This window comes from Aristolochia californica, unplaced genomic scaffold, assembly GCF_029961685.1.
Source record: "Aristolochia californica isolate CCGP_79_NKW_82.1479 unplaced genomic scaffold, dmAriCali1.0.hap1 SCAF_8, whole genome shotgun sequence".
Taxonomy (NCBI): domain Eukaryota; kingdom Viridiplantae; phylum Streptophyta; class Magnoliopsida; order Piperales; family Aristolochiaceae; genus Aristolochia; species Aristolochia californica.
The window spans coordinates 3749324-3767123 of NW_027182279.1; the positions used below are offsets into that span (position 1 = coordinate 3749324).

General features: G+C 37.6%; 2 protein-coding genes across 4 annotated transcripts; one reads left to right on the forward strand and one right to left on the reverse strand.

Annotated features, from left to right (window-relative positions):
* The first annotated feature begins 10916 nt into the window (after positions 1–10916).
* Positions 10917–12959, forward strand: LOC137938883 (uncharacterized). 3 transcript variants are annotated; one of them, XM_068783976.1, is made up of 3 exons: positions 10917–11028; positions 11117–12423; positions 12604–12959. In XM_068783976.1, exons 2-3 carry the CDS (start codon positions 11512–11514, stop codon positions 12646–12648), a joined length of 957 nt encoding a protein of 318 aa, XP_068640077.1. In that variant the 5' UTR covers positions 10917–11028; positions 11117–11511; the 3' UTR covers positions 12649–12959. The 3 variants fall into 3 exon arrangements, with proteins under 3 accessions (XP_068640077.1, XP_068640078.1, XP_068640076.1); XM_068783977.1 differs by having other exon boundaries at positions 11407–12423; XM_068783975.1 differs by having other exon boundaries at positions 10917–12423.
* A 320-nt stretch (positions 12960–13279) lies between these two features.
* LOC137938882 (protein EXORDIUM-like 5) lies at positions 13280–14420 on the reverse strand. The gene has a single exon (XM_068783974.1). The coding sequence runs from the start codon at positions 14368–14370 to the stop codon at positions 13324–13326; it is 1047 nt and encodes a 348-aa protein (XP_068640075.1). The 5' UTR covers positions 14371–14420; the 3' UTR covers positions 13280–13323.
* Positions 14421–17800: the final 3380 nt, after the last annotated feature.

Sequence of the window (17800 nt, forward strand, 5' to 3'; positions counted from 1 at the left end):
GATTATCACGATCAATGAAGCCTAATGGTTGTGTCATAAAGATATCCTCAGATATAATACCTTGGAGAAAATCATTATTAACATCAAGTTGTTGAAGCGACCAACCACGACTTACTGCAAAACTAAGAACAACGCGAATAGTGGTAGGCTTCACAACAAGACTAAAGGTTTCATGATAATCAACCCCAGGGCACTGGTGAAACTTTTTGACAACTAAACGAGATTTGTATCCATCAATAGAGCCATCAAAAAGATATTTAGTACAAAAAAATCTATTTGCAAACACCCAGATTCTGCGAGGGATCCGAGGGAACAAGTTCCCATGTCCCGTTTCGAATAAGAGCATCATACTCATCAGACATAGCCTGACGCCATTTCGAATTGGTGAGAGTTTGAGTTACTTTGTGGGTTCATGGTTGGCAAATGCAGGAACCTAGGCAGTGAGGTTTAGTTTTTGGTTGGGCTTGTAAATGTTGTTCTTGGATCTTGTGACAATAACATGGGGAGGGGAAGAAGCAGGTAGGTGGGTGTGGGTCGGCCAATGTGGGAATGTGGTCTAGAGTAGGGGGGGGGGGGGGGGGGGGTTAAAATGTGAGATTGTGAACGGGAATTGCAGAGGGCGCAAAGATCAAAGCTACAAATGATGTGGTCGATAACCAAGAGGTTAGACAGATGAATACCAGTGGGAGAGTGTGTCAGATGAGGAACGATCAAGACGAGACAGAAGTGACGTGAAGGGGAAGATAGACTCAATGAATTTAACATAATATGACACATAAAGACGTGTGGTATTGGGGCAAAACATAAATAGACACTTTGAGAAGTAGAGTACCCTAGAAAAACACAAGGAGAGGAATCTGGAGTGAGTTTATGGGAGGAATATGTTATGGTCCTGGGCCAAGTATTTGGCTTTCTGCTACCAAACAAGCCTGTTTTTTAGGTAGTATTGGTTAGGTGCATAACATTTGGTATCAAAGTAGGCGCTACGTCGCGAGTTCGACTCCCGATGTGGGTGATTGCGTTGACCCAGATATCGGCAACCATGTAACAGTGGACCATGGCGCTAGTGTGAACCTGCCGTGGTCGTCAGCTCGTGAAGGTGGGTGTGATGTTATGGTCCTGGGTCAAGTACTTGGCTTTCCGCTACCAAACATGCCGGTCTTTTGGCTACTATTAGCAAGGTACTTAACAAAGTATGGCAAGTGCCATGGATAAAAAAGATAACCAAAACTATGGACTTTAGAGTAAGTGCATTTTGCACTCCTTTTATCTAGAGTTTTAAGCCCTCCTCTCTGTGAGACTAATAAGCCTCTAGTGAAGAGGAGAAGGAAAAAAGAACAGGAAGAAGTAGGGGATAACGAAAAAATAAGGGAAGAAAAAAGGAAAAATTGGGAGAATAAGGAAAAAAAGGAAAATAAAAAAATGGAGGAGAGGGAAAAAGGAAAATAAAAATAAATAAGAGTTGAAGGACAAAAGGAAAAGGAAATAAATATCAAGAAGAGGAGAAGAGTGAAGCAAAAAAAAAAAAAAAAAATATATATATTTAAAATTTTAAAATGAATTAAAATTATAATTAAAGTGAAAATGAGGAAATAAACATAAACTATTTTATAAAAATATAAATAAAAAATAAGGGAGTAAAAAAAGGAAAAAATGGGAAAATAAAGAAAAAAAGAAAAATGAATAAAATGAGGAGAGGGAAAAAGGAAAAGAAAAATAAATAAGAGTTGAAAGACAAAAAGAAAAGAAAACAAATAGCAGAAGAGGAGAAGAGTCAAGGAACAAATTAAAAATTAAAATATATATTTAAAATGTTAAAATAAATTAAAATTATAATTAAAGTGAAAAATGAGGAAAATAAATATAAACTATTTTATAAAAAATATAAAGAAAAAATAATGGAAGAAAAAAAAGGAAAAATGAAACAATAAGGAAATAAGGAAATGAAAAAAATGGAGAAGAGGGAAAAAGGAAAATAAATAAATAAATAAGAGTTGAAGGGCAAAAGAAAAAGGAAACAAATAGCAAGAAGAGAAGAAGAGTGAAGGAACAAAATTAAAATATATATTTAAAATTTTAAAATAAATTAAAAATATAATTAAAGTGAAAATTTAGGAAAGTAAATGAGAAATATTTTATACTATTGAGCCATGTACTTAAATCATTGTACTTAAATCTTGTTTTCAGTTTGAAAGTTTATCTTGTTCATAACTTGGAGTATATTTCAAGTATTTGTGTGGCCGAAAGGTCGACCAGACGAAAGTAGGGAGCAGTAGGTAAAGGAGATGAACTTGATCCTATTAATTGAGACTCAATTATTAATATGCATTGTCAAGTAAATAAGACTCATTTAGCATACCCTTTCAATTTAATTGACCCATCACAAAGATAAATCTCATGACATACAAAATAATTTGTAGTATTGGTAATAAAAATTTATTTAAAACGAAGCCATATTAGTGATTTTTTCACGAAATGTTGAAAAGGAATTTTTAGTAGAAATACGTTTCTAGGGACTATTAGTGCCTCATGTTTTTTGGAAACATTTTTCTAATAGGAAATTCTTATTAAAAAATATATAATTTTCTAAGTAAGATTTTCCTACCAAGATTGGTTAGAAAACCGTATAGAAATTTTTTGAATAAGTATTTGATAGTTGATGCTATAATACTTTTAGCATGAGGCAATTTTCATAGCATTTTTGCATTTGACATTTTATCTAATTAAAACTTTATCGATAAGTATAGTAATATATTAGATTGATTATTAATTTTTATTTATTTCCCTTGAAGAGGCAATAAGAGGTCCATTTAACTTTCCTAAGAAAATTTTAAAATATTTCTTGTAATTTTCTAGTAAGTCACTAATAGTAATAGGATTTTATTTAATGGTTTTTTTTGAAAATATGTATCATAGGAAAAATATTTCTAGTTTTTCCTACAATATAAATTTTCAACCAGGGGCACTAAGGAGGCCATAGTAAATTTATGGCCAAATTCAGAAATTACAAAATAAGGTAGACAATATTTTGGGTAAAAAAGATTAATATTGGTGCGTTCTAATCCATTATCGAGATTAAATCCCGAACCTCCCCTATCATTCTTTTTTTTTAAATGTATGTATAATTTTCTATATAATTTTTTTTAAATATGTTTTTTCATAGTATTAAATGTAGGCTGAAGCTCGAACTCGGTTCAAATTATTAGGCTCGAGGCTAGGGTTGGCTAAAGCTCGAGTTTGAAATATTTAAATCAAGTTTGGCTCGAACATAGGAAGGTTCAGGCTCGACTCGATTCGATGCCACCCTTATGCCCAATTTTATATAGACGTTGTGCCCAATTTTATGTAAAATGTATGCATAATTTTATGTACAATTTATTTGACATGAATTTTTTAAAAAGTTTTAAATGTATGTTGGAACTCGAACTCGAGACATGTATTTTTTGAAAAGTTTTAAATGAATGTTGAAGTTCGAACTCGGCTCGAATTCGGTTAAAATTATTGGGCTCAATCTCAATAACAATTTTGGGCTCGAGGCTGGGCTTGGTTCGAGCTCGAGTTCGAAATATTTAAATCAAACTCGGTTGGAACATAGGCAGGTTCGGGATCGGCTCGGCTCGGCTCGATGCCACAGCTAGTTGCATATATATTTTTAATATGGCTTGTGATGTTTTATCCAGTCCTGAATCCAACTGATCCCAAATTTTGATTCGGATCTTTTAGAAGATATGGACAAGCTTGGGTGTCATTGATGTAATTATTCTATTGATCATTTGTCTCTTATTCACACCTACTAGGGTGAATGTTACACTTATAATTATTTTATTATTGACATCTATAAATAAAGCTTGAGATAGAGGATTAGACATCTAAGTTCACAACCCTAATCCTTCTCTATTTTCTCCTCAACTTGCTCTTGATCTCTCTCCCTCTTAAGTTGTCTCTTCCTTCTCTCCTCTCTTCTCCTCCTCTCTTCTCCTCCTCTCCTCTTCTCCTTTTTTATTCTCTCTTTTATTATCTTAAAGTTGAAGACCTTAACGTTATGAAGTCCTAAAAACAACATGGTATCAAAGCTGTATTTTTAGGACTTCATGATCAAGTGTTAGGATTAATGCTGGATTATTTGCCTCTAGGTTTTGTACTAAAATGTTTCGGGACAAAAGTTAAGTACTCTTCACATTTTTCTGGTTAGGATTCATGTCAGACGTCTTTGCTTCATAGATCAATGCTTTCTTTCATGAGTTTTATGAGGTAGAAGTTTGAAGTTACTCTAATACATGCATGCATAGCTCGGTTCATGAAAATATCGGCTAGTTGTTTGACCTAAAAAAGACCAATATTAGTATTTTTGTCGTATTTTTTTGTTATTGTTTTTTTTCTGAAATCTCATGGTGGGTTGAGAGTATTGTGCTTGGAGAACCAGGAGTTCAATTTGTTTACATTAAGAGGCTGCAATATGGAATGACGAGTGGCTGGTTGAAGTTATTCTTGTAGTTTTTTTTTGTTCTTCGTTGCATTAAAAGAAAAACTTTTGAGTTTTGAAAATCAGAAGTTGAGTTCTTCATTGTTCCAACTGGCCGATTCTTCCAAGTCTGATCGAGGAGTTCTTTTTTTGGATAGTTGTTATTATTGCTTAAAAAAACCCGAAAAGTATCTCAAGTTTTTCTCTTGGAAAGTTGTTGTTGCTCAACAAAATCTGGGAAGTATCTCAAGTTCTATTCTTGGCAAAATGTTTTATTGATTAACAATATTTGGAAAATATCTCAAGCTCCGTCCGTGGAAAGTTTTTGTTTTTTATTAACAACTTTTGGATAGGATCCTTAGAAAGATTACTATTATTTTCAGAAACTTTCATTGAATTGAATGAGATCTATTTGTCAAGATGGAAAATTTCCTTATTCTGGATTATGGCAATGGGATGTTGTTGAGTTATACCCAATGGACATTTCATGGAAAGCAACTCAATATCCATGAGGAAATTCATTTAAGACAGTATGGTAGAACTTGGGTCAATCATCCAATGAGAAGTGAAGGTGGTATGCACGGTGGTATCCATGATCTCATCCAAGATGTACAAGGTGAAGAATCTTTCCTCAATGACAATCAACTAGGGTCCAGTAGTCATGTTGAAGTCTCTAGACTTGGACTAGGTGGGCTTGACAAATTTACTCACTTGTTCATGAATGCCAAATTTACTCGCTTGTTCATGGCTGGACTTATTTGTAGTTATTTATTTACTTTTTGTATGACTTTTTGTACAATATAATGCCTCCACATCATATCCATCCAGGTCCCGACTCATCCACATCCTCGAGTAGACAAGGCTACGGCCTGTCAAAGGGCTTCAAGGTTGATGACATCATGAGAGCTAGGTAGGAAGATCCCTGTCGAATTTAGGGATTAACAGAGGAGAGCATCAGAGTTTTATAGTGCCCTCTATTGAAGAACAAGTATTTTATGTGACTCTCTCTAAAAGAAGTCTCACAAAGTCAGAAATAGAATGTTGGAGTTTTAGAGGAGTCTCGTGGGAAGAAGTCTCACATAAGAAGTTCAATTGAAATGTGTTTTAGTGTTTGACTTTGGATGCAACTAAGACAAAACTAGTTTAATTATAGTTTGATTTTACTTGTTTCCTTTATTAAAAATAGAGACTCATAGTACTCAATTATAATCAAGTAAATTAATTATATCTATTTCTAAAAATTCAGCATAGTACCATAGCAAGTTTTATAGAGAAGGTTTTAGCGTATTTTTTTTTAACCTAGTTTATTTTTTTCAACTTTTGTCCTTTTGTTTCAATGTCCTTCCTCATAAATATTAGTATGTGTGACATCCACATCAAAACTCTCTCAAAAACCGAGATTACCCCTTATTTTCTTTGTCTTAGATTTTGTTGTTCCAAATCTTCTCACATCCGGGTTCTATGGCTCGTTTCTAGCATTCTGGCCTGAACTTTTCCATGTCTTCATTCCTTATCTTCTCTCACCCATTGATTATGAAGCGGACTGTCAAGGGCCCATGGATTTCTTCTGCTCTTCTTTCGTTGAGAAAGGAATGCTAAACTTACAAGGCTCACTTCCAGATTCAGAGAAGACTAGTTTATGTGGTGGCGGACGATAGAGGATTCGTGTCATGCGGATTAACTCCGATGCCTCTGTCGTCATCTCTAGGACATCCTTATCAACGGTACACTGATGATTTGTTTGAAGGGGTTCTCCTTCATGGCAAGACCTCATCTTGGAACACGATCGTCATCAAGAAGAGTCATAGTTGGATTCGGAGAGCTACACGAAGCAACCCATCGAGACATTGACTTCCAATTCTAGAATCCAGGCAAGTTACGCAACAGCTCCAGGAGTACGTGTCTCGCGATGACTGTCTCACACTCATGGATGCTGAATTTGAGGAATGCCCGGTCTCGCACTTAGTTTTTCAGAATAGATCAACTTCATTGGCGGTTAAAATCCTTCTTCAAGAATGAATTGTCTTCCTCGAGAGTTGTTGCTGCTACCTGTGTAGTTTATCGTCGATGAAGAGGTATGTCAAAAATAGGACTTTGAATGCGTTCTCCATGGACATCTCGAAAGGTTCCGAGTCATCAGCTCTGGACCCGACGAAAGTAGTCAAGGATGAAAAGTAATCCATCCTGCACTACAGCAGAAGGATACGGACAACAGGCCGAGGAATGCAGAGATTGTCGTCGATCGCGGTTGTCATTATTGGCTCTGTGCTGTGCGACTATTAAAAGGTCGGATGCCTCGAATCACAGATACAGAGCTAGAGATCCGGTCCCAATTTGTGTCAACAAGGTTGGGCCGTATCATAATCCCATTGAGACTAATCGATTTTCGATCTTCCCTACTGCTCACCAGATCATATGACAGAGAAAAAAGAGTTTCTGGGGAAGTCTTAAATGGTGATCGTTTGGTTGAGGCTCCCTACAAGGCTGAGTTTATGGTTGTCCAAGGAAGAAGTCGGCCGTGTTGAGATTGGTATCAACGCATGCAGCAGCTTTGATCATGAAACCGAAAGAAAGAAGCAGGTCTCTCAAAGCTCAATCTCTCTAGGCCTTCTATGCGTATGTGTATTAAAGCTCACAGCTACAGTCATGTCTCTGCATGGTGGTAACCTGCATGCAGTTAACCTAAGTTGTCGACCTCATGTACCAAGGGAAGGAGCAAAATTTCAAGGTTGGTGGTGCATTTGCTCCTACGCTATCTTCCATCCACACAAATCAAGATAATCCCTACCCATATGGAAAAGTGTCTACCCCTGACACTTATTCTTATAATAAGTTGAAATATGCTCTCACCGACCATGAAGTGTGATAGCCATTATGATGCAACATCATGTTTTGGTAGATGGAATGGTTCGGACTAACAAGACTTACCCTGCAGGCTTTATGATGGGCGCGCCATCTCTTACCCTGACCCTCTTATCCCAGCCAAAGACACTATCAAGCCTGACCTTGAAACAAACAAAATTGTTGATTTTATCAAGTTTGGTTTCGGTAATGTGGTCACGGTGACTGGTGGCAGAAACAAAGGAAGGGTTGGTGCTATAAAGAGAGAGGAAAGCATAAGGGCAGCTTTCAGACCATTCATGTTGAGGATGCCACTGGCCATTCATCTACTACCCAATTGGGCAACATGTTTACTATTGGGAAGGGTGCCTATACGGCCTCCGTATAAGGTCCTTCTCTATTATATTATTATTAATATTTTGTTTTAAAAGGGTGATTGCATGAGACAATTTGGCTCAAGGTTTCCTCTCCGAAAAATTTAAGTCACCCGCTAGAAAATTCCTTTAAGGTCATACCTAGTCTAAGTGGTTGTTAATTATTTCAATTCAACCATTATAGTCTCCTGCTTATTACTATGGAGGTGATCCACACACCCCCTCCCCCACCCCACCCCACCTAGAGACACACACATCTACTCAATTACCTCTCTTACCATCTCTTTTCTTTTGACTCTCAATTACCCTTTTAGGCCAACCTCTTGGTGCATTGCTTCACTTGATTCTTTTTTATATATTTGTGTTTTTAAGTCCATTGAAACTTTTTCTGTTGGTACCCTTAAGTGGGTTTTTACCATTATCCTTTGAGCGACAGACATTACATTTTTTAGTGATTATTATCACTTTTGTGTTTGAAATCCTATCAGATTGGTTTTGACTTGCTTTTATCACCCATATTTTTCTTTTTGAGAGTATGTGTTTGGTTGAGTACTTATCCTTGGGACTCCTTGATGAAGGAGATAATTATTGCAATTTTTTTCAAGCTAGGATCATTGTTATCACCTTCAAGCTTAAGGGGGAGAATACAAAGAGAAGTATGAAGGATTCAATAAATCGAATCAAGTCTAGCCACTTTCATTAATCTATTAATTTGATAAATGTCTTCTTCTTAATTTTTTACGTACAAGAATTCAATTTGACAGTTGAGTGTTGCAATGGTTGCGCCTCCTTCTGAATTGAAGTATGGATCTCGCGATCATTTGAAAGGAAGAAGTACAATCATCAATGAAGAATTTCACATGTTGTGGTAATCAGATTTATGTGACCAGGATATCTCAAGCCGGAGAATAATATGAAGAATTTTTTTTAAAGACCAAAAATCTTTTCTATTGCAAGTTGAAGTTACGAACTTCTACTTGAGAGGGAGGGTTGAAGAACATCTATGAAAGAGTCTTACATGATTCTCATAGCAATAAGCCTCACGGAGCTAAAATTCATATGGTGGAATCTAAGAGGAGTCTCAAAGAAGAAGTTCAATTAAAAGGTGTTGTAGTTATGTTGACTGATGTTTGATTTTGGATGTAGCTGGGATAAGGATAGTTTAATTGTAATCTTAATCTACTTATTTCATCTGTTATAAATAGAGAGTCATTGTACTCAATTATAATCAAGTCAATGAATTATTTCTTTTCTTTTTTATAAATTCAATGCCCTTATCACTCATTTGGTAAGTCATGTCCTTTGCAACCACATGGATGTGAGGGTAAAGAAGTTCAAGGCCTACACTGATGATCAGCTATTAGCTAGATACCCGTATAATGAGGTAAATATTATAGTTTCCTCAATTAGATTTTTTATTGTGTCAATATTTAAAAAAAAAAATTGATGTTATTCTTTTGGTCAAGGATAAGTTTGGCATCAATGTACAGATTAACAAGGTGGCATGAGCCATCATGTATTCCATTTGGGTATCGCATTTCAGCAGCATCAGGCTAGCATATTTGTCTAGTAGAGGCAAACATAAGGCAGGAGGAGGATGTCTCCATACTGCACTTTCAACCCTTTATATAGGGGATTCCCTAGAGGCTTAGGCAATGGTTGTGCCATAAGATATTTGAGGGACTTAGGTTCAAAGTAATTGGATTTGTAAAATTTTTGTTTAGAAGTTTCAATGTTTTATAGTTCTATAACGTTTAATTTTGTATTAGAGAGACATTCTCATGTGAACGTGGAAAATGTTAGAAAACAAAATGTTCTACATACCACAAGATCAAAGTCTTTTATGTGCATCCAAGAGGAGATGATATGTATTTAAATTGAAGCAATTTTAAAATTTATATAACAAATTTATACCTATCTATTCAAATTTTAATGTGAAAATTGCTTTGTGATTAAGTAACTTAGGATCACCCATCAGTCATAGTACCAGTAGATTGAAGGGTTTGGAGTATAGTATGTAAGTATAAAAGCTTAAAGTTTTTTTTTTATCTTTTACATGATTTATTCAATTCAAATGCATTATTATAACTATGTCTTGTTATTGTCAACATGAAGACATCTAACATATGGTGCGAGAAACACATGATGGTGTTAGCTAGTCGAGTACAAGGAGAAGATGAAGACTATGTAGCTGGCTCATTGGGATGAGATGCGTTAGTTCTTTGTGTAGACCCAGGGTCAATCATCTTCAGATACTCCCTCAGACCCACCCTTAGATTTTGTGTTTTTTATACAGTTTCTATTTTTTTAGTTGTACATTTTTTAGTTTGGATATTTTTTGTTTAAATATAGTTCTTGTATTTTTTTTAATAATATATTTTTATAATAAATTTGATTGTAATTAATTTTTAATTTTCATCTTAATAGATATAATTAAAACTATAAAAAATAATTAACATTAATTACTACCTTCTATCAGCTAAATTATGAAATTGTTGGTAGAAGAATTAAAATTTATGGCAATGAATTGAGAAATTCGTTGGCATAGTTCGAACCTTATGAAAACGAAATTAGCAATTTGTTGGCATAGTTCAAAATCTATGCTAGCCAAATTCCCATTGCATTGGCATAGTTCGGAATTTGTGTTAGTGAATTTCCCCAACAAAATTAGCAATTTGTTGACATAGTTCAAAATCTATGCTAGCCAAATTCCCATTGCATTGGCATAGTTCGGAATTTGTGTTAGTGAATTTCTCCATTTCACTGGTAGAGTTCAGAATTTATGCCCAAGAATGAGAAATTCTCTAGCAATGTTCAAATTGTATGCCTGTTTTTTCGACAAGCAAAGGCGAAATAAGACTAATAATAAATAAATAAATAAAATATTTTTTTAGGTGTATAAATAATTATTATTCGAGTGTGACAAAAGTTATTACCTGGAAAATACTTATTTACAAGTGTACCCAATAAGTGATCACTGGAGTAGATATTTGAATTTTAATTGAACTTCAGTATTAAAAATTAAATAAAAAATCAAAATTTTTGAAAATAAAAGGATAATAATTTAGAGGTTTATAAACTATTAAAAAATCACTTGTGGAATTTAGATTTAGAGGTTTGTGACGGGTATTATCGTTATTAGCTAGGAATCGGTGGTTATTTCTACTGCTTATCCACGGTATAATAATATTCGCAACCTGGTTTTTCCCGAACAGTCGAATTCTCCTGTCTTGCACAAAATTGCTCCGGTTTTCGTTTCTGGTCATCAGAGTTGGGCAATCACCCTGAATTCTCAGAGGAAAAAAAAAACCAATTCGCTGATGCTCGATCTCTCCCAGACGAACAAGTCAGGTACTCTATTCGCCTCGAATTTCCTCTTCTTCCGCGTTATCATTCTCTCGTCTTAACGTCTCTCCGATGGTTATTTATCTGAGTTCAGTGTCGCCATGTTTGATCTTGGAATTGAATCGATGTCGGACTGTGGGTGACGGCGTCCGGTTTTCGGTTCCTTTTATGGCTAAGGAGTCAAGAAAGAGTCTTGTGGCGTGAAGATTGTCTGAGTTGAGCTGGAGTTTTTATTATTTGTGACTTTTTTTTTGTTTTCTGAGTGCATTCGGATGAGTGGGTTTATAGTTTTGTGGGTATTTGGTGGTAGATTTTGATGATTCGTTGCGATGGAATTGAGTTAATCTGTTGAAATCGGTGGATAAGATTTCGAATTTATGTCAGGTGATTTTGAACACGAGTGGGATTAGGATTCATTACCTATGTCGGCTAGCAGATTTTGACGTTTTTTGCCGGAGGATTAATACTAACATTGTGAGTAAACGAGAGATGGAAGCTCATGGATGGTGTTCTAATGGCGATCATGGGGACATTGACGCGAGTTTGCCTCCTCGGAAGCGTCTGCTAGCTGGATTAAAGAGGCAGAGTAGCCAAACTGTGTTTTCTTCCTCTCCCCATTTGTCCTTTTTTGGGAAAACGCCGGAGGAGGTTATTGAAGATTCGATGTCAGCAGCTAAAGCTGCGGCAGAAGTTGCTGCTACAGCCAAGGCAGCTGCCCTTGAAAAGGCCGCTACAGCAGCTAGGGCTTTTGCTGCAGCCAAATGCGCCCTGGAACTCGTCGCGTCTTTCGACGAAGACATGAGCGTCAGAGGAAATTCCGTGAGAAAACCGAAGAAACAAGTTCCGATCAAGCTTCTGTACAAGGGTCAAAGGTTTAAAAATGAGAACGACGAAGAATTGGCACGGAGATTGCATAGGGCCATCAATAGCTCCCCAAGAATTTCTAATCGTTCAGTCAGTTCAACCAGGGAGAAGCAGGGCAAGAGGAAGCCCTCCGAGATTCCCAAACATAAACAAGGTTTGATAAGTGAAGGGAACTCATCTTCTGACAGAAACGTTGCAGGCGGAGATGGGGACTGTACAATGTTGTCCTCCAGTAACAGACAGTGGCAGCAGAAACTAGAAGAGAAGACTCCTGCTTGTGGTGGAAATGGTGAGAAGAACGAAACAAAGTATTCCCAAAAGAACTCCTGCAACAGACCCGATGCCGAACCCCTCATCGGCGGTGGAAAGAAAGCTAGAATTAAGCAGAAAAAACTGTCCTTAAGCTTGTGCAGTATTAGAGATCTTGAGAAGCCTAAAGCGAAATCAGATTGCAGTGGTCCTTCATGGAGCTGCAAGGATGTCAGGGAACCACAATGCTTGCCTCGAAGACTACAGCAGTCCAGTATCTCCAATGAGGTAATCCTTCTTGCAGTTCACTTCTCAACACTCCATGGCCAGTCTTTTCTGATTTACAGAACCTTTGCCTGCTAATCTTTCAAGTAGCAATAGTACTCCAATTCCCCTTTCTTCTTAGCTACAGATTCAGTTCTGAAAGATAATCAATCCTAATCCCCCTTTCCCTGTCACCCGTTTCAGGCAGATGAGAGACAATCCTTCTTCACTGTTACTGAAGTTGATTAGAAGCCCAGGACAATTTGAATGGAGGAACTTGTTTCAGGAACTTGGCAGGTAATGTTTTACTCAGATTCATTAGTGGTTTTTATATTGCAAATAATTAGAAACCCTTTGCATCAATTGTCACCTTTTATGTAACCAGTGAACCGTTAATCCGACAGTTTGATCGGACGGCTAAGATAACCCTTGTGCATTATTTTTAAAGGTTAAAGGTAAAGAGAGAATACGATCTTGAGTTGTCATATAATCAGAAACGTCCAAAATGAATGTGATAGTCTGAACGATAGTGGACCCACTCTCCACAGTCGCGATTCGTTACAGTTGGCAGGATGTACTTTAAAATAAAAGCGTCTACCACCCTTTTGTCGATGCCTTGGCCCATCCGACAAGAAGCCCCACCGTAATCATGGACGTCGCAATTCATACACTTGGACTTATATCGTAATTTTTTGGGGAGTAATTTGATTTAAATAAAAAATTCAAGAGATTAATAGAAAATTTAAAAAATATATATGAGGAATAAAAAATAAAAGAAAAATACTAAAAACACCATCTTTTTCACAAATTTTATATATTTATTCTATTCTATAATTTAATATATTTATACTAATAATAATAATAATAATAACAAAATTGATTCAAATAATAATAATAATAAATAATTAACAAAAATGAGAATAATTAATCAAGGGCATTAGGCCCAGCGCAAGCCTTCAACACTGGGCTCCAAATCCACTGTACCAGAAACCTCCTCCCTCCTCTGCCATTCATGTTATACTGCTTCCCTTTCTGGTCGCTCAACACCTTTCCTATGTACCCTCCGCCACCGCCCGTACCGTACAGCCCCTCGCATAAATCCCCAATCTCCGTCGGCGCCGTTGGGTCTTCGCCGGCGTACCAGGCGTTTACGAGCGGGTTGGACGAGAGCTCCGCCAGCTCGTGAGCGATTACACTCATCATTCCGTCCAGACCCACGTCTCCGTTTGGCGGCTTCAGGGCCTTCGGACCCCCGCCCGCCATGTAGGCCGGGACCGCGAAAGGGTATGCGCAGACGTCAGGGCACTGCTTCCCGGAATTACCCACCCAAGCGTAGGGGAGGGTGTAGCCGACTATGGACGGGAAGGTGAAGTAATGGAAGCCGCAGACGGCACGGCAGAATTCCTGCACGGTGACATCGCGGGAGGTGAGGACTAGGTAAATGCCGTTCTTGTGGTCGACGGCGCGGTCGACGGAGACGGACACGGCGTGCTGGATGATCTGCTGGATGGAGAGGCGGGTGAGATGAGTACCTTTGGAGTAGGCACGGTCGGTGTACTCGCGGGCTATGGCGATCGAACGGGTAATGTTAGCTCCGGTCTGGTCGGTGTAAAGGGCGATGGTGGACCACCACTCGGCCACAGAGGGGGACGGCACGGAGGCGTCGGAAATGGAGAGGAGGAAGTCGCGAATGAGCTGCTGTTCAGCCACCGCCCACCGGCCATACCAGATAAGATGGATTTTGATCGGAGAGGAGAGCACCGGACCCATGTGGTACCGGAGGTTTACCAGATCCGACGATCCCTCAAACCTTTTAGACTCAGTCACGTTGCCTCCCCGGCCACCGCCTTTGACGACGACATTAAATGTCTGCTTCTGTTGCCGGGCGTGGTAAGGGTATGTGGATGCAGCGAAGACAGCAGCAGAGAAGCAGGAGAGAAAGAGAAGGAGAAGAGTAGTCAAGCGATTCATAGTGAGGGAGGTGCGTAGGATAATGGACAGGGGTAAGAGGAGTAGGGCGTAGGATAGGAAACAGGGAAGAGGGACGGAGGGTTTATAAAGCGCAAATAAAGAGGAGAAACGCGGGAATGGTAACTGGGCTGGTGACAGCTTGCTTTGTGGGCCCGGCTTTCGCTTTCTTTTCTCTCTCCCAGTGAATGGACGAAACTGACCCTAGCCTTTTATTTGGAAGATTCGCTTTCTTGAATTTTGGAGACTGCGGTTTTTTCATTTTTCAAACGGCGTCTCTCGCGCTTACGAAACTAGAAAAAAAAGCAGATTTTCGTATGAAAAGACAAAAATAACCTTGAAATTAAAAACAATAGAAGAAAAGAGAAAAGGCTAGATTAGTAATTTATGATTTAAATTTCAGTGCCACGTGGGAGTGATGATTTATCATCAGTTTTAGGGTTACCTTGTTGTCCTTTTTGTTGTCCCTTCTGCCTTTCTGTTTGGCGCTTTATATTCCTGCCACCTGGCATCATGGCTGGATTCTCGTAGTAGTCATCGACAGCACGACACCATTCGCGGGAGAAATTCGAATAATTTAATCATTATTTTATTTTTATTAATTATTTTTAAATAATAATAATAATAATAATAATTATTTTCTAGGGATTCTAAAATAAAAAAAATTAACCATTATTATTCTCAATAATAAAAAAGATAATTTGCTTATTTTTACAAACTATTTTTTAAAATAATAATTTTCAATATTTTATTTTATTTTCGTTTGGTTCCAAAAATACCCTTAATTTATTGTGGAAACGGTGATTTAAAATCCATTTAAATTCTGATCGAACACTTCTCTCGAGGGCCCGCCGACCGTTTCCGTTGGCCGGACAAAGATGCTCACGGAAATATCTAACTCCCAAAATTCCGTGTCGGTTTGACTGGTAAAGACGCTGGAGGCCAACAAGTGGGGAAAGTGGTTGAAGGAGAAGAAGCAGGGCCAACAAGAGGAAACCTGTAGCATCTTGGATATTTCGAATCAGATTTCCAACGTCGAAGCCGAAAAGGGAGAAGAAACGTCACTCAGCTCTCATGAAAGACGCTTAACGTTGAGCTTTATATGACTGTGATCGGAAATAATAGATGATGTGAGATGTCACCGGAGGTTCATCGTTCGAAATTCACTCGAGGGTCAAATTCTTCCTTCTCAAAAGTGTCTGGGAGATCACATGACCTGATTTCCCGTTGGATCCAACTAAAAGGGGTCTCTGATTGAGAGCCTGGGTTGGTTAAAAAATCAACCGACACGCTCAGTAAATGCTTACTTCAGTGTCATTCCTCATGAGATTGCTTGATGAACTGAAGCCATTTCGTTCCCTTTGATGCAGTTATCGCACGGAATGCAGCAGGAGGCCTTTGGGTTACTGCTGCCCTGAAAATTCCAACGCTGTCTCAACCAGTGAGAACCAGAGTCTACTATTTTCTGGAAATAAATGTTCAACAGAACCAATTCTATATTGTTCTTTGTTTGTCTCTCTTTTTGAATTAAAGAGGCAAATTTGCTCCAGTTTCATCCATAAAATTAACCATCAAATTTGTAACTTACCCATCATCTGAATTTCGGCAGTTCCATGGGATTTTGTTGGGCAGTGTCCATGAAGACCTTCCCAGGGAAGCTGCATTGAAAGAAAGAGCAAACATCTAAAAGAAGCAAATAGCTGACATTACCGAAAGCCTCATTTCTGGGTTTACTCCTGGCTCAGGGAAACCGTTTCCCGGCAATAATAATGGCAGTAGTTAAAAATATCCGTGTAGGAAATTGATGAATCAGTTTGAGTTTCAATTTCTGTCAGGGAGATTACCATTAATAATCTATCAAATTCTGCTTCTCCTCTGCCCGACTTGCTGAATTTGATCAAACAATTCGCCAGAAGGTAACTCCTGTTGTTGTGGTCACAAACATCGGAATGCAGTTAGTTCGAAAAACCCCTTTCTGAATCAATTGTTCCGTCGAACAAATGGTTTTCTTAAGCAACGGAATACCAATTCTGAAAATTTTAAACCCATATAAGAACCGATTATCAACAAGGATTATTATTAGGCACACCAAAAAAAGGTTCCTCTGCTGGTTTGCTGCTCAGAAATCCTTTGCAATAAAGAGAAAAATCGTCGAGGCCAGTGAAGCCCCATCATTAATTTCTCTGTTAGGATTCATCACGGCTGCCCAAATAAGAAACCGAAAACCAAACTCAGTAGACAAATGGGAAAATGCTGAACAAAAAGAAACCACAAGAGAGTTGCTTATCGTCCATTTGCAGGATGGAGAACTCCAGGTTCCAGACAGGGGCTCCTAACTTCGTCTATATAGTAGCGTGTTTGGGAGCCCTAACTGATCCTTTCCCAGAACTGCCCTTCACCTGAGATAATTAGACCATGCGCAGGCCGGAGCCCTCTTATGTGAAGAGTCGTGAGATGGGTACACTGTCTTCCCCAAAGAAACGTTTCATTTAGGGAAGATAATAAAATAATATATTTATTTTGGGACAAAAAATGCCCTAATTTCCACCCAATTCAAACCATAATAATATATTTTGTATTTTTTTCTTCTTCTTATCTAACAAGATGTATTTGAAAGCTAGAACTTGAAAAAACCTTTGTTTGAACATGTAAAAATCTATTTTAGGGGATTTTGAGGAGGGTCAACTTTTGCCCTTATCACAATGTAATATAGGATTAGGTTAAGGTTAAACCATAATATAGTACTTTATCATACATGACCTAATTTTCACATAACATAATAGTACCAAAAAAGTTCATACTATACATCACTGTGGTCGACTAGGTTTTGTTCTATCCTGGTATCAAACATTATTGAATTATAAAACTCATGTAAAATAGTACTACATAAGTTCATAATTTAGTATTGTGCTTCACTTTTAACTTAGTTAATCAGATATAGATAACTTAATTAATCAATGAAAGTCTCAACATCTCTTTCATATTTGTACTATGTTGTGTCACTTAGTGATGGGGGACAAAGAAGATCCAAATGCTTGTTCTGTCTTCACCAAGAAATGACAACTTGGCCTTGCCCTCCCTTTCTTCCCACTCAAGAGAGGTGATTTTGATTTTATGATAAGAATACTCCTGATATATGAAATACAATACAAATAGAATATAAATAAGGAATTTCACTATAGTTTCTTTTCAACACTTCCCTCTCAAGATAGTGCATGAACATAAAAATACCTAGCTTGGAGCATATATTATAAAGAGAATCGACTATAATTACCTTTGTGTATATATCAACAACTTAATTCTTTGAAGGAAATTACTCCATTCTGATAATTTTAGCTTGCAGTCTCTCAAACAAAATGACAACCTATCTTAATGTGCTTTGTTCTTTTCCAATACACTGAATTGTAATCAATATGAACTACAACTTGATTAT

Excerpts from the sequence above, each read along its gene's own strand:
- LOC137938883 (XM_068783975.1), top strand. The coding sequence starts at position 11,512 with ATGGAAGCTCATGGATGGTGTTCTAATGGCGATCATGGGGACATTGAC. Across the intron at positions 12,424-12,603 it reads AGTCCAGTATCTCCAATGAG|GCAGATGAGAGACAATCCTT; the intron begins GTAATCCTTCTT and ends CACCCGTTTCAG.
- LOC137938882 (XM_068783974.1), bottom strand. The coding sequence starts at position 14,370 with ATGAATCGCTTGACTACTCTTCTCCTTCTCTTTCTCTCCTGCTTCTCT.